This window comes from Indicator indicator, chromosome 29 (genome assembly GCF_027791375.1).
Source record: "Indicator indicator isolate 239-I01 chromosome 29, UM_Iind_1.1, whole genome shotgun sequence".
Taxonomy (NCBI): Eukaryota; Metazoa; Chordata; class Aves; order Piciformes; family Indicatoridae; genus Indicator; species Indicator indicator.
In genome coordinates, this window is record NC_072038.1 from 7,804,465 (window position 1) to 7,831,849 (window position 27,385).

A 27,385-nucleotide genomic window follows, 5' to 3' on the forward strand; every position below is an offset into this window, starting at 1 on the left:
GAGCACCCATGGGAAAGCCAGTCCCTGCCCAGCCAGGCAGGCAGCACTGCTCCATTTACTGCATTTGCCTACACTGGAATTTTCCTTCGCTCCAGTAATTAAAACAAACTGCTTAACACGGCTGCTGGCACCAGGCTGCGGAGGAGGATGCCCACCACAGCTGGCAGAGGGGAAGGGATGGAAAGCAGGACCCCTTGATTCTTATTGCTTTCATCCTGGGCTGGGGGACAGTGGATAGAAAGGAAATTTGGGACCAGTTCCCCTTCCTCCATTGTCCAGCCCTTCCATGCCACCAGCCCGGTGCCCACTCAATCCCTCAGCCAGACCCAAGCACCACCATGAGCCACGTACCAGCTTCAATGCAACCCATGATGCTTCCCCCTGTCCTCCGTGCCCCCTAGCTGGAGCACCCCTCAGATTTCGATGGCAAATGATATTCTGGCAGTAATTGCCCAAAGACAGCCATGCAGCACGCTCCACCGAACGCTTCCCCAGGCTGTCGGGGATTAATGCCCAGAGGAGATTTATTTTCCTGCCACAGGGCATGCTGAGTCAGCACAGCTCAGCTCCTCTCTATATCAGCACCACCACCCTCCAGCCCACCCCAGCCTGGTACCCCCAGCTCAGCCTACCTCAATGGGCAACACCTTATGCTAGGGTGTTTACCAGGGCAGGAGAAAATGGCCAGGAGCAGTGGCTGCAGGGCATAGACAGGATGCCTATTCCTCCATGCAGGCAGAACTCCGGGTAGAAACCAGCTCAGCTGCGGGACAAGAGTGGCCCAGTAGCCCCTTTGACCAGAGCATAGGTGCTGCCTGACCTGGCAGAGATTTTCCAGCTCAGGGAATTTGCAGGATGGTGAGGCAGCATAACACGAGCAAGGAAAACCTGGGAAGAACAAACTGTCTGCTCTGCCTGCTCTGACCACAGGAAGCCAGGACTAGGCAGGCCCCTGACTAAAGGCAGACCTCCCCACCCCAGCTGGCTACAGCCCCGCCCTGCCTTAATGCAGCTAAATGCAGACCCCTTGTGTCAGTGGAGAGGATGCAGCTGTGCATGCAGGTGCCCAGTACAGCCCTGGGTCGGTGGTGCCAGTTCTGCCCCGCATTGCTTAGTGCTGCCAGGGTGGTGAGGCTCAGGATGAGGCAAGCTGTGTGGCGTGGTAAGGTGGATGCTGGAGCCCTGTTCTGGCTGGGAGCATGCAGTGCCAGGGTGTGTAGAGCCTATGGACTGCTCCAGCACATAGACTCATAGAATGATTTAAGATCACTGAGCCCAACCATTAACCCAGCACTGCCACTGGTTGCCACTAAACCATGTCCCTCAGCATCCTATCTACATGTCTTTTTTAAACCTCTCCAAGGGTGGGGACTCCACCACTGCCCTGGGCAGCCTGTTCCAGGCCTTGACAACCCTTTTGGGGAAGAAATTTTTCCTAATGTCCAACCTAAAGCTCTCCTGGTGCAACTCGAAGCCATATTCTCTTGTACCATCACTTGTTTCCTGGGAGAAGAGACTGACCTCCCACCTTGCTACTGCCTCCTTTCAGGTAGTTGTAGAGTGGGAAGGACACAGCAGCCCAGGGAGGGCCGGGAGCCTCGGGCAGGGAGCCTGTGAGTCACAGCCCGTCCCAGCCCCGGGAGCGTGGAGCCCTTTCAACCCCAGCGTATTAATTTCTCCTAATTGGCTTTGACAGGGATCCCTGTCGCCGTCCAGAACACAACCGCCTGTGTGCGTGGGGTGGGGAGGGAGCCGCGCGTGGAGGAAGGGTGGAAGGAGGGAAGAAGGGGGGGAGTGAAGCAGCACCCCCAGGGCAGCAGACTCCCCTGCAGAGTGGGGCCCAGCTGCACTGCAGTGCTGTGCCAGCACCATTTCCCACAGCAGCCCAGCTGCCAGGCTGTGCCAGGGTAGGGGTCTTGCCATGTGCCAGCCTGCCACTGCCTACTCCCAGCATCCCCGCAAGCACCAGGACTCGCCCACATTCCTGTGTGCCCATCCCTGCTGCCCACCAATCTGAAGAGATGGACCCCAGTGGAACGTTCCCTCCTTCCTTCTGACGCATTGCCAGCATCTGGCAGCAATGTTGGTGCCAGGGTGAGAGCACAGTGGGTACCTGCCCCCCATTCGGGCTGCCAGGGTCCTTCTGGGTGTTACAGGCCCTTTGCCACCTTTTCCAATCCCAACAGTGAATGATGATACTGGACATGGAGCAACAGCACTTCACCAAGCTGCTGTTATCACATGGCCTGGGGCAGTGGATGGCAGCATGTGCCAGTCAGGACCTAAAACACAGGGCTGGGGAGACCCTCCCTTGGTCTTGACCCCTCTTCATTCCCCAGTGCCTCAAGCCCTGGCTGACCCTGGCACAGACACACTGTCCCAGCACATGACACCCCAAACCACAGGGTCCAGGAGCAGAATCCTGCAGTCAGAGCATGGAATGGGATGGGCAGAAGGGTCAGGGCAGCTGAGGGAAAAATGGAGAAGAAATAGGTGGTGGGAGAGGGGATGTTTCTTATGATTTCAAAGCACACTCCTGGGTCTGAGATGGGCTAAGGAGGGGAGCAGCCTTTTTTACCCCAACAGAGACATCCTCACATCCCTGAGCAGCTGCCATCAGCTTCGTAGTAAGAGGATGGGGATGCCACTGACCCCAGAGCAAAGCATTGCCCACTCAGGTGACACAGGACATGGCACTTCTGTCTGGTACCTCTAAGCAGTGTCTGCTCAGATAGGCTGCCACAGGTCACAGTGCTTCCAGGGCAGGGAATGGGCACCCAATTCCCATGGGAAGCCTCCAGAATCTGAGCTCCAGTATTTGGGCAGGTGGTGCAGCAGTGCCTCTCACCAGCAGGGCAGTTGGTGCTCTGCCACCAGTGGCTCCAGTGCTCCATGCACCATGCAGGAGCCTCTCCAAGTCTGGCCTGTGCATGGGAACCACAAAGCCCTCCCCAGAGCTCCCAGCACTGGGAGTGAGCATATCCACAAGCAGTACACACTGGCCTGGGCAGCTGGCACAACCAGGCATGGGCACATCGAATGACTGAGCCAAGCAGCCTCACCAAAAACACAAGCTGAGGCTGAGTGTGGGTTGCTGAGGCCAGCACATCCCTTTGGCATCCCCAGGTGACACCACTGTCACTGTTCCCTGCTGCTGGCTCAGCCCTGCCACAGCGGCTGTGACTTCCCACTGTCCCTCCCCAGGGGACTCAGGCACACAGCGCCAGGACCGTCTCTGCTCCCCTTGGTGAAGCCTGGGCCTGTCCTGGGACCCAGCAGCGGTGCCACAATGTAGCTGTGCCACTGAGCCCTGCAAAGCGCTTCCTCCTGTTCCACAGCGGCAGAAGCAAACCCCAAGGAAACCAGGTTGGAGCAGGAGGACAGCGATGCTGCACCCGCAGGAGGTGCTGCCAAACAGACAAAACCAACAAAGCCACAAAACAGAGACCATGGTTTGTTCCCCCCTTTTAACTCCTCTCCCTGGCAGGAGCCATGGGTGGCAGCTGTATGGCAGCAGCTGAGCCCTGGGCCTGGGCATGCAGCAGCACAGTGAGGGGCTGCAATGGAAACCTTCTTGCAGAAGGATTTTTAAATCAAAGGTGCCCTGCCAATCCCCAGGTTGATGAGATTAGCACAGCAAATGGAGCACCTCATGAAAACCCAGAGAAAAGAATCATACCAGCAGCTGAGGACAGTACACAGGGCTCTGTTCCCAGCGCTACCGCATTTTAGATGCAAATAAAGAGGTTTCCTCCTGAGCAGAAATCAATACTGAGCAGGCTGGGAACAAAGTCTCTTGGCACTGGGGCCACGGTTTGGTGAATCTTGGCCATGCTTCATTTTTAAATCGCTCCATAGGTTCAGACCATCCGCAGCCACCAGTCCCAGGGCTCTCGAGGGAGAGAGGGACCCGGGACTCAGCTGGGAGGGATGCAGGAGCCCAACACCGACAGCCAAAGCCTCCGCTGCCACCGCGTCCAGCACTGGAGACACTTCGCGTTGGTCCCGGTGATGGAGGAGGTGGTGGGAGAGGTGCAGGAGCTCAGCTGCCGGACCCTGACACGCGTTTTTCCCTCATTTGGTAAACAAAGGGCCGGTACCCAGCACGATGCCAGCCCCAGCAGACGCTCCCGCACCTCATCAGTGGCTTCTCTATGGGCACGAAGGGTTCCCGATGCCCTGCGTGGGTGCGATGCCCACACCGGGAGGGACGCCGGGCAAGAAGCAGCTGCCGGCGTTTGGCAGCGTTGGAGCAAAAGGCAGCGGCGAGGGGGAGGCTGCTGCTACTGCAGCCCCAAAACACGCAGGCACAAAAGCCAACCCCTGCTTTGCTCCAGCGTCTGCAGCATCCTCCTGCAGCTGCGACACGGCCGAGGCCATAACGCAGCACCTTACATAACAGCTTGCCCCCCAAAATGCCTGCTCGCCGTCCGTCGGCACCCCACTGAGCCCCGTAGATTCTCCAAGCGCAATGGGGCCACCACCAGCCCCCGCAAGGCAGAGGGAACGCAGGGACCCCAGGCAGCGGGGGCTCAGCCCCTGGCACCGTCTTCCTCCCGCTCACCATCACACCCGTTGTTGTTTTTCCATTTCCATCCCGAAGATGCCTTCAGAGGCAGCGCAGCCCCCGCGATTCCTCCGCTCCCTCCAGCACCGGGGAACAAAACGCCGCGCAGCTGCGGCAACCGGGTCCCGCTGCCGCACCGGGATTGTCTCAGAGCGGCCAAACTGGAGCCCATCGAGGGGCATTTCGAGGCGCCGAGGGCGATGAGGGGCTGCTGCGTTCACGGTGCTGCACAGTGCACCGGCACGGCATGGCTCGGGGCACCGGCACAGCATGATGCACCGGCACAGCATGATGCACCGGCACAGGCAACCGGTGCGAGGCTGAACCGGGACCAGAGCGGGACGGTGGTGGCAAGTCGCGGGGAGCTGCCCGGGGGGGACCCCCGAGGGTACCGGCGAGGGCTCGGCGAGGGAAGGGGAGGGGGCATGCGGGTCCCCGTCGGTACCGGGGCTGCGGCACTTACCGGGGTCGAAGTGGGAGCTGAAGGCGAGGCTGGGGCTGAGAAAAGCGGTCGACATGGCAGCGGCGGCGGCGAGGCGGCCCATGGCGCGGCGGCGGCGGGAGCCTCACGGCCGCCGGCTGCCGCTGGCCCCGCGCTGGGCTCGGCGGCGGCGGCGGCGGCGGCGGCTCCTCCTCCATGGCGGCCGCCGCGGCCCCGCGCCCCGTGCCCCGGGGAGGGGCCGCGCCGCCGCCGCTGCCGCCGCCGAGGAGCGGGGCTCCGGCGGGCGGGGGCGGCGGGTGGCGGAGCTGCAGCCCCGGGGACCGCACCGGGACCCGCCGCTCCCCCGGGACGCGCCGTTGCCGCCGCCTCCCCGCGGTCCGGCAGGTGCGGACAAGATCTACCGGGACCCCCCCCCTCCCGGGAACGGGGACGCGGTTTTCCCCGAGAAGGGAGCCGGGATCTCCCCAAGGGGCAGCAGCTCTGGGCCCCGCGGAGCTGTTCCGGTGCTGACTCGCACCGGGCACCGCTGGATTCCCGGGACCCGGGGCGAGACTGTGGATGGGACCCGGGATGGAACCTAGAATGGGAACCAGTGATGTGAACCAGGGACAAGATGAGTGGCTCTGCCCCTCATCCCATCAGCCTCACATGAGCACCCCCAGTGCAGTCCTGCACCCCACAGCTCCAACCCCACACCATGTCTGGATATCCCCTGCACCCAAAATCTCTGCTCTCACAGCCCCCAGGTCCAGCCCTGGATGGGAAAAGCGAAGCTCCTCCAGCAGAACCTTGGGTGCCCATGGGCTTGGGGGACTGCCCTGCTGCAGGGCCACACAGCTTGGCCTCATGTACTCAACACCACAGTCCCAGCATGTGGGACTGACTCCTCCAAACATGGGATGCTCTAAAACCTAAATGGACCCAGCCCTCTGGCAGAGGACAGCCCACAGCTTCACCCACAGCCCCTGGCAGCTCCTCACCAGCACCCCAGAAAAGCTGCAGTGCAGCTGGTCACCGAGTCCACCCAGCCTGGAGAGCACCCAGGTTGGACTTTTGGGGTAATGGTGACACAGTCCCATATCACCCTCACGAGCTCCCAGGCCAAAGACCAGCCAGGACACAGATAAAACTTTTTTTCAGGGTCATGGTGGAACGGTCCTGTCCCATGTCTGTGAGCCCCAGCTCGGAGCCACCACTGTGGGACAACATCCCACCCTGTGCAGGGCTCAGCTCTTAGCGCAGGGCTGGTGCTTCCCCACAGTCAGTTTTAATATTTAAAGCCAAATTTTGCATACAGGATTAATTTTTCACAAGACTTCAAGCTTGCAAAGAACACCACGCGGCACATGTCGCATCGCCACAAATAGATACAGAGCTGGAAAGATTGCAGGCTTCTGGGAGAATAAACAGGCTCCCATTGAGCAGAAGACAGCTCGCTGCTCCCCAGCTTCCATGTTTCCCTGCTCTGGAGCATTTCCAACCCTAAGGACCCTCTGTGAAGGGTAGCAGAGGACCACTGACCCCTATTGCTCACTTTGTGCCCTGGACATAGTGGTTTGCTGTGCCAGTCCTGCTCCTTGCACAGCTGAGCTGGTGCTAAATGAGTCATGGCAAGGCTGGATGCAGACAAGTGTGGGTGGCTGCACAGAGCCCTCACTGGTGCCTACCAGCCTGTCCTGTAGCCCGCGCCAGGCACCCACCCATCCCAGCTGCCCTTGGCACCTCAAGCACAAGCAGTCCCAACAGTGTGGCAGAAGGAAGAGCTCGAGGCCTTCCCAACATTGGGCAAGGGCAGCAGTGGCTTTGGTGAGTGTAAGGGGACAAACTCATCCAGCTGTGGTATTTGAGGTGGCAGGGCAGCTGCCTGAGGAAGTGGCCCCAGTGCCCAGTGTCCCCGACATGAAAGAGCCCAGCACACCTCATGTCTGGGGTGGGATGGAATGGGATGGGGGTGAGGGTGAGATCAAGGATGAGATGCTGTGTGAGTCCACTCAGCCCAGCTGTGCTGCTCTGCCCTCTGTGGGGAAACCCAGGAACCCCAGTTCATCTGGGACCCTGTGCATGGCAGCCCCATAGCCAGGCACTCTCCTTGCCCAGGTGACAGGCCCAGAGCAGAGCTGAGACATGTTGGGATCCTTGTTCCCACTCCCTGCTCCCAGCCACCCGCCACCCTCCTCTTGCCCTGGTTCCTTGGAATTTTCTGCAAAAGAGAAGATGCCAAATCAGAATCAAGGCCAAAAACACCAGCAAGGATCACCCAGGTACCACCCGGGGTGCAGCCCGTGCTGTGGTGGGGATGGTCGCACCCTGGATAGACCCTCAGGCACACTGTGGCACCTGCGCGACCCACGTCCTCTCCTCGGGCAGGCAGTGCTGCTGCGCATCGGGCAGGCTCGCAGCAGGTGAGCCCCAATTAGCAGGGGAGATTACCCGGCACGGATCCTGCCAATTTGCTCTGGCTTCCCGGCTGATTCGTCTGGGGCTGCAGCTAATCCCCTCTGGAGCAGACACCAGATTGAGCCACGATCTCTGCCCGGCGGCTGCTAAAAGCACCCTGTGCTCCTGATCTCCTTCCTTCGGGCTCTCCAGCAGCCCCCAGGCTCTGCTCATCCTACCTAATCCCGAGGAGAGGAGCTCCTTAAAACTGGGAATCTTTGGCAGAGCATCGGTCCGCACCGACACCAACACCCTTGCTTACTGCCCGCTGCGCCTCTGGCTGGCAGAGATGAGGACAAAGCTTTTGCCACGTGGCTGACAGCCCCAATCCCAGGGGCCCCCCGGGGTGCAGGGAGGTGGTGGGGTCCGTTGTGGGCACAGCAGCGTGGCACGGGCAGCCATCCGGTGAAAATCTGCATCCCCAGTTATGCAACGCAGCTGATTTATTCATGCCTGAGCCAGGCACTGGCCTAGAAATTAGCCTTGGCGATGCCAGAGAGGGGCAGGGCTGGAGCCCCAGGGGAGGGCTGAGCCCCAGGGGAGAGGAGCAGTGCCAGGCACATGGAGCACCCAGGGGCCTGTGCATGGGTGCCCACCCCACAGCCAGCCACACCAGGGCTGCACACAGGCACAAGCCCCTCGGGACAGGCAGTCGGGGGCGTTGATCCCCTCCTCCCATGCCGCGTTTTGAATGATTAGTCAATTTCACCACAGCAGCACCTAGAAGGGGCTGTGATGGGCCAAGGGCAGAAGACACCAGCAAGGGGCTCTGGGTGGCCCAAGTGGAGGCTGGCAGGGGGCAGAGGACAGAAGCAGTGTTCAGGAAAGTCAGCTGAAAAGCAAAACTGGAGAAAACAAGCACGGTGCCCATCCTCTCCCAGCAGAACTGAGCTAGGCACCTCACACCAACCTTGCAGCTTGTCTGGGGCTGGAGGGTCAAGAGAGGCAGGCAGCAGCACTTTGGAGCTGGAGGAGCCACTTGTGCCCCAGACACCCATGCCAAGTGCCAAAGAACAGGTAGGCCTAAGGAGCATTCTTGGGTTGATGGCATCCATGGGTGCCTTGGGACCACATTCCTCTTGGAAGCTGCAGCCAGAAGTCCCTGCCTGGACAAATGCTGGGAAGTGGCTGAGCTCCTCCACAGATCACTGAGGTGACAAAGAGCCCCTCTACCCCTCACCCCATGGCTCTGGCAGCACTTCTAGGGGTGGAGGGAAGCCCCAGGTGGGAAACATCCCAGGACGGATGGGGAACACCCTGAGACTCCAATGAGCAAACATCTGCTCACCCCCATCACTGAGTCTCAGCCTCCTCAGAGGGAAAAGGCAGCAGAGGAGCAGTTGCATGCTCCATGTCGAGAGGAAACAGATGGTGAGGGCCCAGCCCAGGCATTTCCCGTTGCTGTCATGGGGTGCTGAGAGATTTGCAGGTAGCAGAGGCTGAGGGATCACATCCTGCCCCAGCCATGCCTCCCCACATTGTCCTGGATATTTCACTCTAGAAGGGAAACAAAGCAGGGAGCTGGGTGCCTGGGCTGCTGGGTGACAGCTCCCACACCCACCCCCACCCACCCCTCCTGGGCTGGCAGGAACATGGAGTCTTCAGCCTCAAACCTCAAAATCATGGAGTGGTTTAGGTTGGATGGGACCTTTAAAGGTCAGCTAGTCCAACTCCCCTGCAGTGAGCTGGGACATTTTCAACTAGAGCAGGTTGCTCAGAGCCACAGACAACTTGAACTGGAATGATTCCAAGGATGGGGCATCCCCCACCTGCCTGGGCAACCTGGGCCAGTGTTTTACCACCCCACATGTAAAAGATTTCTTCCTTATATCCAGTTTAAATCTCTCTCTTCTAGTTTAAACCCATCACCCATTGTCCTGTCACAACAAACCCTGCTATAAAGTCTGTCCCCATTTTTCTGATCAGCTCTTTAAGCACTGAAAGGCCACAGGAAGGTCTCCCTGGAGCCTTCTCTTCTCCAGGCTGAATAATCCCAGCTCTCTCAGCCTGTCCTCAGAGCAGAGGGGACATTTGTTGTGGCCATCAACAGGTCCATGTCTTTCCTGTGCTGAGGGCTCGAGCTGGACCCAGTACTGTAGGTGGAGTCTCAGCAGAGTGGAGCAGAGACAGAATCTCCTCTCTCCACTTGCTGATCATGCTGCTTCTGAAGCTGCTCCTAAGAGGAGTTTCCTGTCACCCATCTGAGCCCTGACTTGTAGGTCCCACGCATCCCACCACAGGGAAGGTCTCAGGATGCAGGTCACACCACAAGGAAGAGCAGCCTCTGCCCTGGCATGGATAAGAGTGGAGGGGGACAAATGCACCAGTGAAGAAAAAGAAGCCATGGATGCCAGCATGGCAGGGACCTCCCCTTTGCCCTGGGGACACAGATGGAACAGAACCCAATGTAGAAACCATCCCAGGTTTATTGTTAAAACACAATCAACAACACCTGAAGACTGCTGAGTGTCCCAGCAGGGCTCACAGCACTGTCACTAGGCTGTGAAAAATGAGGGTGGAGGGAGGGGAGGGAAAGTCCAACCCCAGCTCCACATCCAGGGGTGTCCAGAGCAGCCCCAGCCCTGCACAGCAGGGTGGTGGTGGTCATTTGGTAGCCAGCAGCTGCTTTCGCTGTTGGTCCAGGAGGGCTTTCAGGCAGTCAGCTCTCTGCACAGCCACCTACATCAGAGCAGAGGAGAGGGAGAGATGGCTGCACCTCACAGCAGAGCTGCAGCCCCAGGGGCAGGGGGGGCTGCACCCCCTCACTCACCTCGTACTGCTTCCGGAGGCTGCTCACGCTCTCCTCCTTCCTCGCAACTGCTCTCTTCACCCTGAGTAGATGGACACAGAGAGGCTGAGGACCTCACCCTGGTGCCCAGCCCCAAACTGGGGCTAAATCCCCATCTCCAGCTGGCCCCATGACCCAAGAGGGCAATTTCAGCACCAGGTGGGGAGTGCAGCACCTCTCCCCCAACCCAGACAGCACTGACTCTGGCCTAGAAGAGCCTTTATTCCCTTGGCAAGTTCTGTAGTTTGGATTGAGTCATCTGTAGGAAGAAGGGGACATTAGCTTCACAAGACTTAATTAATTAACAGGACCACAGGGAAGGGATTTTGTGTTTCTTCCCGTTTCTCAAGCCCGTGATTGCTGCCTCATGGCTGGATTCTTCCCCACAGCTGTCAGAGCACCAGACGCTCTGCTTCCCAGCCTTTGCCAGGCTGTACGTAAGGGATGGAGGCGAGAAGGGGATCCTGCTTATCTCATACTCAAGTTCTGACCCTGGCTCTCTGAGTGGGAATCACTCAGCAGTCTCTGGGAAAGCCAATGAGCTCCATGTGCTGGTACAACAGCCTCTCCTTACAGCTGGTGGTGAGAGCTCTGCACAGACACCAACAGAGGAACACCTCTACCCTGCACAGAAATGATTTGTTTCCTCTTCTGATCCTCCTTTCACTTGCAAAATGCCTCCCTCACAGGCACACCCAAGGGGAGCGGAAACCTTGAGTCACTGCTTGATGCTGAGCTTAGCTCCCAGCACCATTCCCACTGAGCACAAGACGGAGCTGAGCCCCATGGCACAGTCCCATGGCACAGCCCTGCTCCCTGCAGCTGACAGCCGTGGTGTGTTTTGGGATGTCTCAGCTGCCCTCAACCTTGCTGGCCAAGCTCTGACCCAGAAGCTGGCTGCTCTCTCCCCTATGCTCACAAAGGAAAATCAGTTGCTAAGCCCCTCTGGAGCAACAAATCTGCAGTCACAGGTATTGGTGCTACCCAGGGCAAAGCTCAGCTTAGCCCAGCTGGCTCACAGTGCTCCTGCTTGGGAGGAATCACTCACGGAGCTGTGCTCCACTGCTCACCCCAGCAGTCATGTCCTTCAGGCATCCCTGGGGACAGGATGACACAGAGCAGGCCAGAAGTCACAAGGGCTAGAGGGTTCACATAGGCTGAGCAGGCAGCCAGCTCGGGTGAGACTCTGCTGCCCATTTTTGTCCTGACAGGACTGGAAGCCATGCCTGAGGATGCAGCATTGCAGACACACTCCTGCAACACAGCCTGGGCTAGCTCTGCACCCACAGCCACAGCGCTGAGCCCAGCCTGGGGCAGCCTCACCTCCTGTGAACCTCCTCCAGCTCTTGGTCCTTCTCCTGCACTACCCTGTCCAGCTCCATGCGCTGCCGGGCTCTCATCTCTGCCATCTCCACCTTCAGTCGCTTGTTCTCTTCCTCGGTCCCCAGCAGCTTGTCAGTGAACTCCTGACGAATCACTTCGGCCAGGCTGCTCCGCTCCTGGGCCAGCTGCTCCCTCACCTGCAGCAGGACACAGAGGTGACTTCAAGGCACTGATGGGGACAGGGCAATGCATGGGGATGGAGGAAGAGAAGCTGGATCCCCAGGCTCTGCTCCTCACCCACCTTCTGGATCTCCTCCACCTCCTGCTCCTTGTGCTTCAGCAGGCCCTGCAGACGAACACTCTCCCCTTCCAGCTCTGCCAGCCGCCCCTTCAGCTCGTTGCAGCGTTCCTGCAGCTTCCTCTCAGATCTCTCCAGCTCCTGGAGCTCCATCTCGTACTTGTCTCGGATCCTCTTAATCCTAGCAAGAGGAAAGGACAGGGGAAGGAGACTAAACCATGAGGAGCAAGGTCTCACAGGCTCCCTCCTCACTCTCCCACACCTGTTCTCTGCTGCTCTCTCACACTCCTCCTTGGCAGAGGACATGTCGGCCTCCAGGCGCTCGATCACCAGCTCGATCTCTTTGTCCCTCTCCTTCCTCAGCTGCTCCCGCAGCTCTCGTTCCCGGGAGAGCAGCCAGGCCTCCTGGGGACAGAGAGGGCAAACTTTGCCCCAGTCTCTCTCGAGGGTGGTACCTCTGGGGAAGGGCAGCCCTTGCTGTTACCTCCTTCTTCATGTAGTTTGCCTCCCAGGCCTGCTTCTCCATCTCCAGCTGCTCCTTCAGCACCTTCACTTCTGCCTGTGGAGAGACAGGGCAACAACTGCTCAGTCCCCACAGTGCTGGCTGAGAGGAGAACTCCAGTGCTCAGCACCACACAGGGCTCTGTGGTGCCAGCATCCATCACTGCAAACCCAGGGCCCAGAGGCAAGGGGAAAACTTGACCTGATGTCGCCTCTCCTGCTCCTCCTTCTCCTTGGTGTACTCCTCCTTCAGTGCCCTGGTGACAGCCGAGCTGCTCGCCTCCAGCTGCCGCCGCAGCTCCTCTACCTCTGCTCTCTGCCTGTCCGCATGCAGACCACAGCTCCCGTTGGACCAGCCTCAGGATGCTCCCACTTGGCCCCCTTCAAGCACCCCTGGAGCCTGGTCCATAGAAGATGGCCCCAGCAGCCCTTGGCCACCCTGCCAGCCCTTGGCCACCCTGCCAGCCCTCTCACCTGGCCGCTTGCTGGCTGAGCCGCTCCTTCTCCTCGGCCACCTCGGCATAGAGCCGACGCCGTTGCTGCTGCAGTGCCTGCTCCTCCTGCTCCAGCTGCTGCTCACACCTGTGGGGCACAGCAGCCTCAGGGACATTCATCTGCCTCTTCACCCTGACTCACCCCTTCCACAGTCAGGACTGATGCTAGAGGAAACCTCTGGTTCAGTAGCGACTCCCACCTCAGGCTGGTGGAGAAAAAGGGGCTGCTCCCCATGGATATTATAACATCACAGAATCATGTTGGCTGGAAAAGACCTTTAAGATCATAGAGTTCAACAGTTAACCCAGCACTACCAGGTCACTACTAAACCACATCAGCTTCTCAGTCCCTCCAGGAATGTGGACTCCACTACTGCCCTGGGCAGCCTGTTCTGGGGCTTAACAAACCTTTCAGGGAAGAAATTGTTCCTAATGTCCAAACTAAACCTCTCCTGGCACAACTTGAAGCTGTTTCCTCTTGTCTATTGCTTGTTTCTTGGAAGAAAAGACCAAGACCCACCTCTCTTCAACCCTCTTTCAGGAAGTTGTAGAGAGTGAGAAGGCTCCCCTCAGTCTCCTTTTCTTCAGGCTGAACAACCACATGTCCCTCAGCCACTCCTCACAAGTCTTGTGCTCTAGACCCTTCACTAGCTTGGTTCTGGACATGCTCCAGCACCTCAGTGTCCTTCCTGTAGTGAGTGCCCCAAAATCAAACCCAGTATTCGAGGTGTGGCCTCATCAGTGCTGAGTACAGGAGGCCAATCCTGCCCTGGTCCTACTACCAACACTGTTTCTCATAAAGGCCTGGATGGAGAAGAGAAGGCTCCAAGGAGACCTTATGGTGGCCTTCCAGTATCTTAAGGGGGCCTACAAGAATGCTGGGGAGGGACTTTTTAGGGTGTCAGGTAATGACAGGACTAGGGGGAATGGAACAAAAATAGAAATGGGTAGATTCAGATTGGATGTTAGGAAGAAATTCTTCCCCAGGAGGGTGGTGAGACACTGGCACAGGTTGCCCAGGGAAATGGTGGAAGCTCTATCCCTGGAGGTTTTTGCAGCCAGGCTGGATGTGGCTCTGAGCAACCTGATCCAGTGTGAGGTGTCCCTGCCCATGGCAGGGGGGTTGGAACTGGCTGATCCTTGAGGTCCCTTCCAACCCTAACAATTCTATGATGTTATGTTCTCGGCTTCCTTGGCCACCTGGGCTGCTGCAAATATCAGGAAGCTGCCAGCAGTGCTGGACACCACCTGCATGCTGTGAGCCCCCAAGCACCCCCAGGCCTCCCCTCACCGCTGCCGTGCCCGCAGGCTCTGCTCCTCCTTCTCCCTCTCCAGCAGGCCCCGCAGCTCCTCCGCCTGCCGGCTGTAGCGCTGGGCCGCGCGCTCGTCCGACTGCAGCAGCTCGGCCTCGTGCAGCAGCTTCAGCTTCCTGATGTCCTGCTTGTGCTTGGCAATCAGCTTCTGGATCTCTGGCTCCAGCCCTGAGGCAGCAGGAAGGACAACTCAACCCTGGGGCTCTCCTGACCCCCATGCCGCTGCCCTTGGCTGTGGCCAACTGGCTAGGAGGCTGCCAACACAGCAACTCGGCAAAGAGGGGCTGGGAAGGATGAGGAGCACCAAGCATGCAGGGGGTTTTCTTGACCTCTAGCATCTCTCCCTACCAAACACAGGGTGCAGGGAGTGAGCAGCTCTTCCCCGAGCTGCCAGCAGCCACTGCAGGCACAGTGACCCCTGCCCCTGCCTGACTGTGGCCAGCGCCAAGGGAACTTGCCCCTACCTTTCACAGTGATTTCTTTGATCTTTTTGGTTTTCTCATCCATCCACTTCTCCCGCCTGATTTTCTCAGTTGCACTCATCAGTTCCTTCAGTTTCTTAATCTCCTGTATGGAAGCAAAGGGGAAAACTTCAGAAGACAAGCAAAGGGAGAAACCCCCTCATTATCCTGGCAGCTGGGCCATCCAGAAGGAAGATGCAGGTGAGAGCAGACAGCCTGAGCTGTGCACAGAAGCCTTGCACAGCCCCAGCCAGCCATTCTCCCAGTCCGAAGAAGCAGCTGCATGCTCTGCCTCAGTGATTTCTCCTCTCTCATGGGATGGGGCTGCTGCTGCCCTTCAGACCTTGTGTGTGGAGGAAAAGAGAAAAACCCTTGGGAATAATTTTGCTGGCTGAGACATGAGAGCATCTACAGAGAGGAGACAGGACTTGGGGCTGCAGATGGTCCTCGTGTGCAAGGCAGCCTGCCTGTCAGCACATGAAGGGTCATGTGTGAAGATACTTCCTTCTCCAGGCTTCCCTGCCCCTGGCATGAAAGACCCTCCAGCAGGAGGACAGGCCCACACCTGCAACAACCCAAAACTCTTCAAAGGCTCAGCTCCTCTGCCTGTATTTACCTCTCATCCTCCTCTCCAGCAAAAAAACTGGAAAAACACCAGGCCCTGCTGCCAGTGGAGCTCTTCCCAGCACTTCCATTGGCAAAAGCTGGTTGAAGCACTTGACTGCCCACTTCTGCCCTGGGGTTTCTGGTGAGAAAGGCAGCAGCTGACAGAAGGCTCAGCCTGGCCACAAATGGCTCCATTTTGGCACAGGCAGATGATGTCCACATGCAGGACATGAGACATGGCACAGTTCTGGAGGATGAGTGTGTGCCTGGACACCCAATGGTCGCTGCACAGAGAGGAGCAGGGAAGAGCAGGGAGCTGCCTGAACAGCCTGGGACTCACTTTTAGGTAAAAAAAAGGGGCAGGAAAATCCCATTGGGAAGACAGGGAGAGCCTGAAGGCAGCAGCTGAGCACACTGCCTGGGGAGATGGGGTGAAGATGGGGTGAAACCTTTCAAAAGGCTGACCCAGCTGTTGAGTGAGGGGTTCCCAGCCCAGCTGCCTGCAGGCAGCTGCAGAGTTGGAGCAGATCCAAGAGTAGAAGGGCAAGGTACAGAAAAAGAGCAAAGACCACATTTACCTCACAAAAGGGGCCCAAAGTGCGCCAGACCTGGGGAGAAAGAAAGGAGGGGATGGAGAGAGAGGTGGAATGACAGAGTCAGGGAGGGGAGGAGAGGCAGGAGGAGACAGGGACAAAAATCAAGCAGTTGTGTGTGCAGAGAGCAATGGGAAGGGTGGACAGGGAGATGAAGCACAGCCAAACTGGGATGCACCAAAGGCCCAGCAGCACTATCAGCCATCACAGCTCTGGGCCAAGGGCAGAGCCAGCCCTGCCAGGGAGTGTGCTACCTGGTCAAGGGTCTGCTCCGTTGGCCAGAGGATGCCCACAGGGACAAATGTTACTTGGTAGCTGTTCCCATCACACAGAGGAAGCAGGGAGCTGTCTGGCCAAGCTGGGATCCCAGCTCACCAAGAGCAGGGAAAGCAAAGGGGCTGCAGAGCAAATGTTGAGGGCTTCAGGGGTCATTCCCACCACTGCTGCCCTGCTGCAAGCAGGGAGTGAGACAGAATGGGGGCAGCTCCTCTGCCCCATGCAGGCTGCAACAATGAAACCAGCCCCATCCCTCCACAGGAAGGGGCCCCTCCAGGCACCACACACAGCAGTGCTGTGCTGGCTTCGTCCTCTTGGCTGGGCTCAGGCCTCAAGAGCACAGCACCACGAGCCAGGCCAGTCCTGTGCGTGAGGGCATCTGTCTGAACAGGCTCAGACTGCTGCAAACATCTGACCTGCTCCTGGGCAAGAGCTTGGCTGCAAGGCCAAGGGTGAGCAGAGCCTGGATGAGCCCCAGGGCCGAGCTGTGAGCCAGCAGCACTTAGAATCACAGAAATGTTTTGGTTGGAAAAGACCTTCAGGATCCCTGCGTCCAAGCGTTAACCCAGCACTGCCAGGACACCACTAAACCATGTCCCACAGCATCACAGCTACATAGCTTTGAAATCCCTTCAGGAATGGGAACTCCGCCACTGCCCTGGGCAGCCTGTTCCAGGCTTAAACAATCCTTTTGGGGATGAAATTGCTCCTCATGTCCAACCTAAACCTCCTCTGGCACAACACTCCATGTCCTTTATAACTGTCCCCCCCATCTCAGAGCTAAATTAGCTCTGAGAGCATTCCTGCTCCTGCAAAGGTGGCTGGAAGTCACCCAGCTCAGGAGGACAGCCACAGGTTCAGACTCTTCTGTGGCATCAGGTTGGTGCCAGTATAAGCCAAAGCAAGACCCCCAGTCACCCTGCAGTCAAGAGAGAGCTCTGTCCATGGCAGGAGGGGTGGGAAGGTTCTTCCCAAGCAGAGCCCCTAGGAGCTGACACTGTCTCCTGGTCAGTCCCACACACTTGGCTTTGGGCAGCAGAGGATAGCAGCCACTTGGGGAGCCAGGGAAAAGCTCCATGGGCCTTCCATGCATAAAGAAGGGCTCCTCAAAACAATCAGACCCCACTGAGGTGAGACAGACTGTACTGCTCTGGGCAGAGGCCCCAGCTGACCAAAACCAACAGCTTTGGCCATGGCATGTCTCTCTCTGCCTCCCACCTTCCCTATCCCCTCACCAGCTCATGCTGCTCCTGCATCTGCGTGATCTTCTTGCCATACTTCTGGTCCACTTGTTTCAGCTCAGCTACCACAGCCTCACACTTCTCACTCAGCACCTTCTTATCATCAATGAGCTGGGCAGAGTCAAGAAGAGGCATCAGGTGGCCAGGCAGGGTAGAGCCACTTCAGCTTCTGGCTTCAGAAGCATCAGTCTGAGCTGAGAGGAGAGATTACCTGGTCGATGAAGGAGAGATGCCTCTGGATAGCTGCCTCATACTGTTCCCTCTGCAGCTTGAGCTGGTGGCCAAGCTCCTTCTCGGTCTGTTTGATGTGCCGGACAGTCAGGTCCCTCTGCTGAGCCTTTTGAAAGAGCCACAAGACATTGGAGGGAGAAGTTACACCAGTCCCAGTATGTGTACAGGAGAGAACTACTGAACCTGGAAGGCACTGCTGGGCCAGGACAAGGAGGAATGGAGCTGAATCAGAGTCCCTGCTGCTCACAGGGACTCACCTTTTGCCTTGATGTCAGCAAGTGACGAGCGATAGGATGAGAGGAAATGGCCTCAAGTTGTGCTGGGGTGGGATTAGGTTGGACAGGAGGAAAAATTCCACCCCAGAAAGGTTGTCAAGGCCTGGAATAGGCTGCCCAGAGCAGTGGTAGAGTCCCCATCCCGGAAGGGATTGAAAAGCTGTGTAGATGTGGTGCTGAGGGACATGGTTTAGTGGTGACCCGGCAGTGCTGTGTAGAGGTTGGACTTGGTGATCTTAAAAGTCTTTTCCAACCAAAATAATTCTGTGAATCTGAAAACAACCAAACCCCTGTGGGACAGGAAGAAAAGGTTCAGCCCAAGTCCTGACTGAGGGTTCCTGGACTAGTCAGGCACCTGCTAGGGGGGGGAGTTTGAGAAATCAGGGGTCAGCAAGCAGAAATCTGAGCAAAGCCACATCAGACTGGGAAGGACCTGGCAGATCTTTGCTGCACTAACAGTGGCTGGGACTGCAGCACAGCCAGCAGCCTCCAGCCTTCCACTGCCATACTTCTCTGGGGACACAGATGGGAAGCCCAAGTGGCAGAGCCCTGATCTTGTGCTTCAAAGCCACTGCACCCAGAAACATCTGCTGAGGGCTGTTGGTTTTCATTGCCCAGCAAGCACACACATCTGGCTCACACACCAGGGCTGTCTGCAGCAGGCTGATGGTCCTCTTCTTCTCCTCCACTTCCAGCTTCAGCCTCATGATGGAGCTGGTGACCTCTGTGGCAACAGCCGACGCCTGCTCCAAGTGAGCCAGCTCCTCTTCTGAGAGGAGACCCTGTTCACCACGGAACAAAAGCAACCATGAAAAGGATGTGGGGACTACCTGGAAGCAGGACAAGCAAATAGGAGACCCTTCCCACCAGGGTCTTTCCCCACCTCTCCATCAGCACATCTCCAGACAGACTCTTGCCAGCTCTCACCTCTCGCTGAGTGGCTGAGGCAGCTGACCTGGGCCTCTCCTGTTCTGACTTCTCCATCTCATCCAGGAAACTGATAATGCTTTGGAGCTTGGCCTCGGAGAGCAGGGCCCCATCCTCAGGGACCCCTGGAGAGTGGTTCAGCTTCCCAAACTTCTCCAAGTTATCTGCAGTCAGGGAATTGGAGCTGGGCTCCTGCTGGACAGACACAGCTGGGAATGAGCACCCAGGGGAAGGCTTGGGAGAAGAGGTGCTGGCTCTTCTCCATCACTGGAGCCAAGTCCTCCCACTGCAGCCCAGTAACTGGCCTTATCCTCTGTGCTAACCCTGCTCCCATCACAGCCCTTTCATAGTTTTAATCCTTCTTGAGGATGTCCAAGCCCTGGCTGCACCAAACTCGCCTCCACTGCCTTCAGACTCTTCCCCAAAAGGATTGTCAAGCCCTGGAATGGAACAGGCTGCCCAGGGAAGTGGTGGAGTCACCATCCCTGGAGGGACTTAAAAGCTGTGTATATGTGACATTTGGGGACATGGTTTAGTGGGGACTTGGCAGTGCTGGGTTAATGGTTGGACTTAATCTTAAAAGTCTTCTCCAACCAAAATGATTTTGTGATTCTATGACTTCTTTACTGCCCCAGACCCTCCCACGGCCTTCTCTGGCCATGGACCACCCACACTTCTCATCTTCCACCACTCAGCAAGCTCTGGGAGAAGGCAGCCCATAGAGGAACCCACTCTCACCAGGCAGCTGTCACTGGCTGAGGGTGGATGAAAGCAGCTTGGCCCTCTGCTTACCTCATCTATCCAGGCATATCTTTCCTTCTTGAAGAGCTTTGGTGGGGGCAGCAGCTCTGGCTCTTCCTCCAACAGCCTGAGCGTGTCCAGCAGCTCATTGAGTGTGACCTTGGACTGAGTCCTGCTGACAGCAGTCACCACTGTCTCCAGATCCTCACCACCTGTCTCTCTGGAGCTCACATCCTAGGGGAGAAGACAACACACCCTGCAGTAAAAGAGTTTCCCAGATCTCTCCAGAATTCAGTGAAGGCTCCAAAGCTGCCCTGTCAGTGCAGCTGGTGCCAGGAGGCAAAGCCAGACCCACCTGCAGCTTGTCCTCTGCCCCAGGGTCCTGCGAGGGCATGGAGCTGAGGTCTGCAGGGCAGCTTTCTTCTGGCTCTGCAGGTACTGAGTGGAAACTGGCCTCTGCAGAAACCAGACAGTTCTCAGGCAGTTGCCACAACCAGTCCCTTCAAAGCAGCTTCCCAGAGTGAGAACCATTCCCCCACCTTCTCCTTCCCCATCTCACACTGCTCCAAAAGCACAAGCAACCTGCAGGAGGGACCCACCAGCATTGTTGGCTTTGGTGACACTGTTGGCTGGACTGCCATTCCTTGCAGGAGCTGCTGTGGCAGGCTTCTTCTTTGCTCCCCTTCTGCTCTCCTTCACCAGTGCAAGCTCTTCTTCCGGCAAGCGCTTTGCATCCAAAGCCTTTTGGGCCCTTTTCTGGTGCAGCTCCTGGAGGGACAGAGAAGTCATCAGCATCCTGCCCAGCACAGGGTGTGCTTTGACACAGATCTGTGCTGCAAGCTCCTGGAAGACAGCAACAACCCACACACCTGCTGCTGAAGGGTTTACAAGAGAACCACAAAATGGTTTGGGTTGGAAGGGACCTTAAAGACCATCTAGTTCCAACCCCCCTGCAGCAAGCAGGGACATCTTCAACTAGAGCAGGTTGTTCAGAGCCCCTTCCAACTTGACCTAAAATGGTTCCAGGGATAGGGCTCTGGGGAGTCTGGACCAGAGTCTCACCATCCTCAGTGTAAGAATTTTCTTCCTCATATCCAGTTTAAATCTCCCTCTTTTAGTTTCCAACCATCACCCTTCATCCTGTCACAACAGGCCCTGCTGGAAGTCTGTCCCCATCTTTCCTATGGGCCCTTTTAAATACTGAATACAAGAAAGTCTTCCTGGAGCCTTTTCTCCTCCAGGCTGAACACCCCCAACTCTCTCAGCCTGGCCTCACAGCAGAGAGGTTCCAGCCCCTTGATCATTTCTGTGGCCTCCTCTGGACCCACTCCAACAGGTCCACATCTCTCCTGTGCTGAGGACAAGGATAATTCCAGGGACAGGGAGAGCAGAGGAATGATTGCTCTCCTTGGAGCACAGGGGAGGTGGTGGCCATGTTCTCAGCAGCTCCCCATGTGAAGAGGGAGAGCTCACACGCCCCTATGCAGTGTCCTTTGCTGCTCCAGAGGGGCCTCCGAATCCCGAGGGCCCCGCACTGCACAGCGGCGCTGCCTGAGCCGAGCTTTGGGAAGTCACTTAAGGCACAAGCTCACGTTTGCAAGGCTGCTGCAGCCTCCTCCAGCTGCTTCTCCCCTGACCCACCCCCCGGCCCCGATGTAACATGATTCCATTTAGGGCAAAGAGAAACTGGGGGTTTAAAAAACTGCTCAGCTGCACTGCGAGCCAGCAGGCAACTCCCCACGGTCTGTGCCAGGCCCTCAGCTGTGCCCCAGCAGCACCCAGCCCCTTCTGGCTGCAGGAGCAGGGTGCAGATGGTGAGGTGCTCCTGCCTGCGGGCACAAGGCGGTGCTGAGCCCACCCTGGGGGACACCGCTCCCAAGGATGGTCCCTTTCCCAGGGTGCTCCTGTCCTTGGCCTCTCTGAGGAGCTGCACTTCCAGCCCCCCTGTCTCGATGCGGTCACCCTTTTCCCTAAAATTAGATGGAAACCAGCGCTGTGTTCTCAGGCTCCAAACGAGCTGCCACGGCTTGGCAGGAACACAGCAGGGAACGGCTCCATGGCACCTCCATCTCCGTAGGGAGCACTCCGTTTCCAGGCCTGGCTCGAACTCTGCTCCATGCAAAGCCCCCTGAGATGCAGAGGAGGGGCCCCTCTGCTGCCTCGCAGGAAGATGCCAACAAAGTGGTCCGAGCCAACCCACAAGGTCCTTGCCTCATCCCTAACCTGGATGGCAGCACGTCGGGCCAGGCGCGCCTTCTCCTCTCGGATCTTCCGCCGTTCCTCCTCCTTCTTCTCCTGCAAATCCAGGATGTTCCCTTCCTCCATGCGTTGCTGCCTTTCCTTCCAGAGAGGAGAGTGAAAAATGTTACTGAGAGCTCTCCACCATCCCACAGCAGAGAAGCAGAAAGTGCACACCACACCTGAGCTCATCCCATCTCCAGGCTTTCCATCCTCCCAATCCTCCCTTCCTCCAGGCAAGGTAAAGCACCCCCAGAAAAAGCTCCACTTTAGAGCAACTTCTTTTTCTTTAGCTACTAAATGCAATTTTTAGTCATCTAGGTCTGAAACTGCTGAGGAGAGGAGGTTTAAAAATAGACTGACAGGCAAGAGCTGCGGAGCCTTTCGGTATTGGGATAAATAATTAAACACAAAGCAACACAAATAGCTGCAGATGACAATGGCACTCCCTAATGAGCCAAGTCGTTAGTGATTCACTGTGATGAGCCCAGACAGGGTATTCCCTCCTCCGGCCACCAGCGTGTCCAAAACAATAAGAGCTCAGCAGGATTTGTGCTGCTACAGTCAAGCGTCTGCGGCTCATGGGGGAGCTGGTAGAGTGGAGCTGTGCAGTGCTGAGCCCAAGGGCTTCCAGCCTGAACCTGCCTGGAACCAAACTCAGCCTTTTTTCCCCCAACACGTCCCTGCAGGGACTGGACCCTCCCCAGCTTTCTGGAACGTGAGAGACTGGCTAGACAGAAAAGCAAAGCCTCCTGGTCTCCAGTAGCTCAGGTCACGGGTGGAGGAACTCAAATTCCCGGCTGGTGAGGGGAGTGGGACAGGGGTGTTGGAAGGGTAGGTGCTGTGAGGGGGTGGCCAGGACTCACCTCCCTTTTGGAAGCCAGCAAGCGCCCCAGAGCTGCTGCAGCTGCCCTGTGTCGCTGCGAGTGGCGTCGGTACCAGCGCTGGATGGTCACGGCAGCCAAGTTCACCTGCTGGATGAACCTGAGGGGAGAGGAAGGGTCAGTGTGGCCCCAGGGTCCTCCCTGCCACACTAACCCCGGCCCATGGCAGCAGAGAGCAGGCTGCTTGCCCACAGCACCGAGACTTCTGGTCCCTCACACCCTGACTGAATGAGGCCTTTCCCCAGGCTGAATTCTGGGGTGGAAGGAAGTTGCACCTTTGAGGACAACTCAAAGCATGGAGCCAAATCACAAGGAGGGTAAATCAGCCACTGCAAGTGCACTAAGAGGGACCCTTCCCAGATCTAGAGGCCCCCAGGACAAGAACAAACCAGCAGCAGTTCCCCTGGAGCTCACCCCTCCGCCTGGCACCAACTTCCTGCCTCTGCCCACCAGCCACCACGCACCAGCTCTCCTCACCTCTCTGCCTCCTCCTCGGTGACCTCCTTCCTCCAGGGCAGACTGCTGTTGTTGTTGTGGGTCATGATGTTGTTGCTGGAGAAATTCTTCTGAGACTTCACAAAGCTGCTACCTTCACCATCCTCATTTGAGGTCGCTTTAACAACATTGCTAAGGAAGAAGATGAAGCTACTTGGAGCCATCCTGCCCTGTCCTGTGCTGCTTCAGCACATGAGCATGGGGGCAGCACAGGCTCCAGGCTAGGATCTCACCACACTTACTTGAGGGAGTTGGGCACCTGGTTGGAGCTTTTGGGTCCAGGGCCCTTCTCAGTGGTGGAGTAGTTGTTGTGCACCATGGTAGTGACACAGTTGCCCATTGCACCCTTGTTGCTCCTGTGGTGGAGAGAAGATGAGGCATTTAGGACTTGCTGGGCCTGAAGGGGACAACATGCAGCAGTGATGGCTGCTCCCTGCATTGTCACCTTCAACCCAGCTACGACTGTCTGGGAGCATTTCCCAGGGCAAGGAACAGGTAAGGCCCCACCAGCAACTTGCCTGCTCCTCAGTAGCTGTTACTCAACATGCAGACAGCCAGATACACACAGCCCAAGCAGACCTGGCAGCCTGCTCTTCAGGCTCTGCTACAGCCTTGGCTTCAGCCTCTCCTGGCCCTGAAGGCTTCAGGTTTTACTTGTTCCCCTTCCTAGAGCAGCCTCTCCCATGCATCCACCAAGCTCCCATGCAGCTTCCAGATGCATCCTGGCCACACCATCATCACCGTGCCCTGCACTTGACACTCATGCCCTGGCAGAGGCAGAGCACCAGCACCTCCTCTTCTGCCTGGCTGTTTTCTCAGTGTAGTTCCTCCCAGCACTAGACTGGTTCCACTTCAGCCTCTCCTACCTGTTGTTGGCGGTGAAGTTGGCTGCCAGAAGCACAGCAGCTTCTTTCCTCCTCATCCCTGCTGGTGGCTCAGCGCCGCAGGAGCTGGAGGGGCCTGGGACCACTCGTGGCTGATCATCCTGCCATGGAGCCAGCAGGTGAGCCACAGGTACAAATGCAGGCAAGAACCAAAGCCACCTCCTTGACCATCCTCTTCCTTCACCAGCCAGTTTCTACCCCATGCAAGAAACCACGCAGAGCCAACAGCCCACCCGCCCCAGGGCATCCCCATCCTCACCAAGACGTTCCATGTAGTCTTCTTTTCTGGGGAGGTTTTGCTCAGACTTGCTGGCTTCTTTCTGCCCCCAGAACTGCTCTCAAAGAAGGTCAGGAAGTCTCCTGTCTGCTCTGAGCTTTAGCCCAAACCCAGGGAAGGCAAAGAATCACAGAATCATTTAAGTTGGAAGAGACATTTAAGATCACTAAGTACTCATTAACACAGCACTGCCAGGTCACCAATAAGCCATGGCCCTCAGCACTACACCTACACCTTTTTTACACACCTCCAGGGTTGCCATGGGCAACCTGTTCAAGGCCTTGACAACTCTTTTGGGGAAGAAATTGTTCCTCATGACCAACCTAAACCTCCCCTCAGAACAACCTGAGGCCATTCCCTCATCCTTGTGAGAAGAGACCAAGCCCCACCTCACTTTCAGGTGGTTGTAGAGAGTGAGAAGGTCTCCCCTCAGCCTCCTTTTCTCCAGGCTACACAACCCCAGGTCCCTCTGCCACTCCTCACAAGAACTATGCTCCAGACCAGCTTCACTGCCTTTCTCTGAACACACTCCAACACCTCGATGTCCTTCCTGTAGTGAGAGCCCTAAAACTGAACCAAACGTTTGAGGTGCAGAGAGGAGGAGGGAACCTGTGTTGTGGAGCTAACCTTGCAAGCAGGCACACAGACCAGGACAGCTATAGCAGGTTCTCATCTCACACCAGCTGCTTCAGCAAGAAGCTGTGGCAGAAGTTGTGGCAGAGCACGGCCAACACGCACGGCACAGAGATGAGGCACAACTACCTATTGCCTGCCACCATGACATGGAGGAGGAAAGGGATGAGACTCACTGCACAGCCATGAAATCTATCAGCGATTCGTTTCCACACAAAGCTTTGGACTTCAGCTTTAGATGTACACAGGCAGAAGAGTTCTATTAAAGGGATGGGCACAGGGTACCAAGAGAACAGAAGAGGGCACTGAAGTAGATGACCTCTAAAGGCCCCTTATAACCCAAAAGATTCTGTGATTCTATGAAACTCCCAATTCAGAGACAGCCCTAGAGGTCACTGCAGGCAGGAGAACTTTTAGTTTCCTGACACAGTCCAGAAGGTCCATGAGGGGTTGTTGTAATCTATATTGAGTGTCTTGTGTGACAGAGGCTTCCCAGGCACAGAAACGGACTCCATTTCCCCAAATCCTAATCAGGTGATCTTCCACCCCTCAAAAAAACCCCAAACAAAACTCCGAACGTTGACTTTCTCAGGCCACATTACAACACTCAAGGAGAAAGCTTAACATACATTTTTGAGAGGCTCTGGTTACAGCATCACAGGACAGAGAGGTCAGATGGATAGGGGGTGGTTTCACACAGTCAGGACAGACAGCCAACAGTGGCTGGAGCCATACCTACGTGTGCTGTTGACCTGCTGGTTAACCTGGGTGGTGCTGTTGGACCTGCGGAGGTTGTTCATTGCCCGAGATCCTGCATCCTCCTGTGGAGGAGAAGGTTGTGTTCAGCAGAGATGTTAATGGGCAGGCAGGGCTGGGATGTCAGGCATCCTAAAATAGCACTGCTGGTGGTGCTACCCCCGCCTGCAACACATCCCTGACTCGGTGTTTCTGATATCCCCATGCTGCCAGCCTCTCCTTGAGGCAGTGCAATGACACCTTGCTCCCCACTGCTGCTGAGCCAGCAGAAACACCTTGGTTTGTGTGAGCTCCCCAGTGAGAAAGGCCACGTTTGTCAACCTGCCCTGGGAAGGATCGTGCAGGAAGGCTGCCAAGGCAGCAGGCACTACTCAACAATGAAAGCAGAGACTGCTGCTGGATCTGAACAGAGCCCAGAAAGTACCTGGATCTCATTCACTGCCGAAAAAGCACCCACAAAAACCTCCATTCCACAACACCCCAAGTCCCCAGCTCAGCTGAGCCCAGCAGGAGCAGTGGATGCTCAGCAAGGAGCAGCCTGGGGCTGAAAACACCACAGCATCCAGCAGAAGGTAGCAGGAGCTCAGGGGTTTCCAGAAGGAAATCAGCAGAGGGAGGAGAGAAGGGCAAGGAAGGGCCCTCTCCAGCCCTGGACTCACCAGTGTGTTCCTCTTTGGTTTGCCGCCGGCAGTGACCGAGACGGAGCGCACCATGTGCTTGGCAGGAGAGGCACTGCCAGGGCGCCGTGAGACCGGCGCGGGGAGGCCAGTCAGGATCAGCTCCATGTCACCAGCACTGCCACCCTGCAAGGAGGAGCTGCTGCGGGTGCTCTTCATGCTCGAGCTGGGAGAAGGGACCCTGGCAGCACCGCACAGAGAGGAGAAGGCACAGGGAGTGCATCCAGCTGCGTGCTCCCAGCTGTGTCCTGCAAGCAGCAGCAGCACACAGAGCTGTAACCCTTTTCATGCAGGACAAACCACCTTCCTCCATCTTTCCATGTGGCAAGGAACTCTGAACACCAGCCCCTGGAGAGGTCCCAGGTGAATCCTCACAGTGCCCAAGCCCAGCAGTCACCTCCTCACTGCTCTGACCTAATGTCCCAGGCATCCCACACCCTCCTGCCCCATTTACAGGTCAGGACACTCACAGCATGTTCCTTCACTCCATACAGACTATGGCCCCTTCTGCTAAGGCCAGGAGTTCAGTTCACCCAGTGCCCTGCATAGGGCAGTCATACTGAAGAAGCAACTGGGCAGCTCCTGAGGTGTCCTTCTCCCACCAAGAGCTTCCCATTTCCACTGGGAAGCTCTTCAGAAGCAGCTGTGCCCTCTCTGCTGAAACAGAGAGAGACAAGCCCCTCTCCCAGCTCAGGAGGTGGTACACTTCCTACCTTATCCCTTTGCATCTCCTCCTGCCACAGAGTTCAGCCAGGAGCTGCTGCTCTCCCTAGGTAAATGCCACTGCAACATCACCAAGCCATCCTTAAACCCATCCTCCCCAGCAGGTCTGGTTTCACTCCCCCTCCCTCGGGGCTCTACCGCAGACCTTGGCAATGCCTCAGGCTCCAAGCACATGGGTAAACAAAAGCCTCTCGATGGAAACCACCAGGCTCACACCACAACAACAGAGCTCAAGGCCCAGAATCCAGGCCTCGGCCTCCCAGACCCACCCCCTTAGGTTCCAGCCCTAAGCAAAGGCCCAGGAC

General features: G+C 57.2%; 1 protein-coding gene across 1 annotated transcript; it reads right to left on the reverse strand.

Annotated features, from left to right (window-relative positions):
• Positions 1 to 10,049: 10,049 nt before the first annotated feature.
• CEP131 (centrosomal protein 131) lies at positions 10,050 to 26,516 on the reverse strand. The gene is made up of 26 exons (XM_054393744.1): positions 26,340 to 26,516; positions 25,660 to 25,745; positions 24,274 to 24,388; positions 23,997 to 24,115; positions 23,373 to 23,486; positions 23,113 to 23,262; positions 22,618 to 22,735; positions 21,737 to 21,853; positions 20,113 to 20,281; positions 19,869 to 19,969; positions 19,565 to 19,747; positions 18,773 to 18,964; positions 18,490 to 18,627; positions 17,551 to 17,676; positions 17,334 to 17,450; positions 15,808 to 15,837; positions 14,627 to 14,729; positions 14,141 to 14,330; positions 12,830 to 12,937; positions 12,558 to 12,675; positions 12,339 to 12,413; positions 12,117 to 12,259; positions 11,858 to 12,035; positions 11,557 to 11,753; positions 10,216 to 10,276; positions 10,050 to 10,124 (listed from the first exon to the last, which is right to left on the reverse strand). Exons 1-26 carry the CDS (start codon positions 26,514 to 26,516, stop codon positions 10,050 to 10,052), a joined length of 3,300 nt encoding a protein of 1,099 aa, XP_054249719.1.
• Between the last annotated feature and the right edge of the window lie 869 nt (positions 26,517 to 27,385).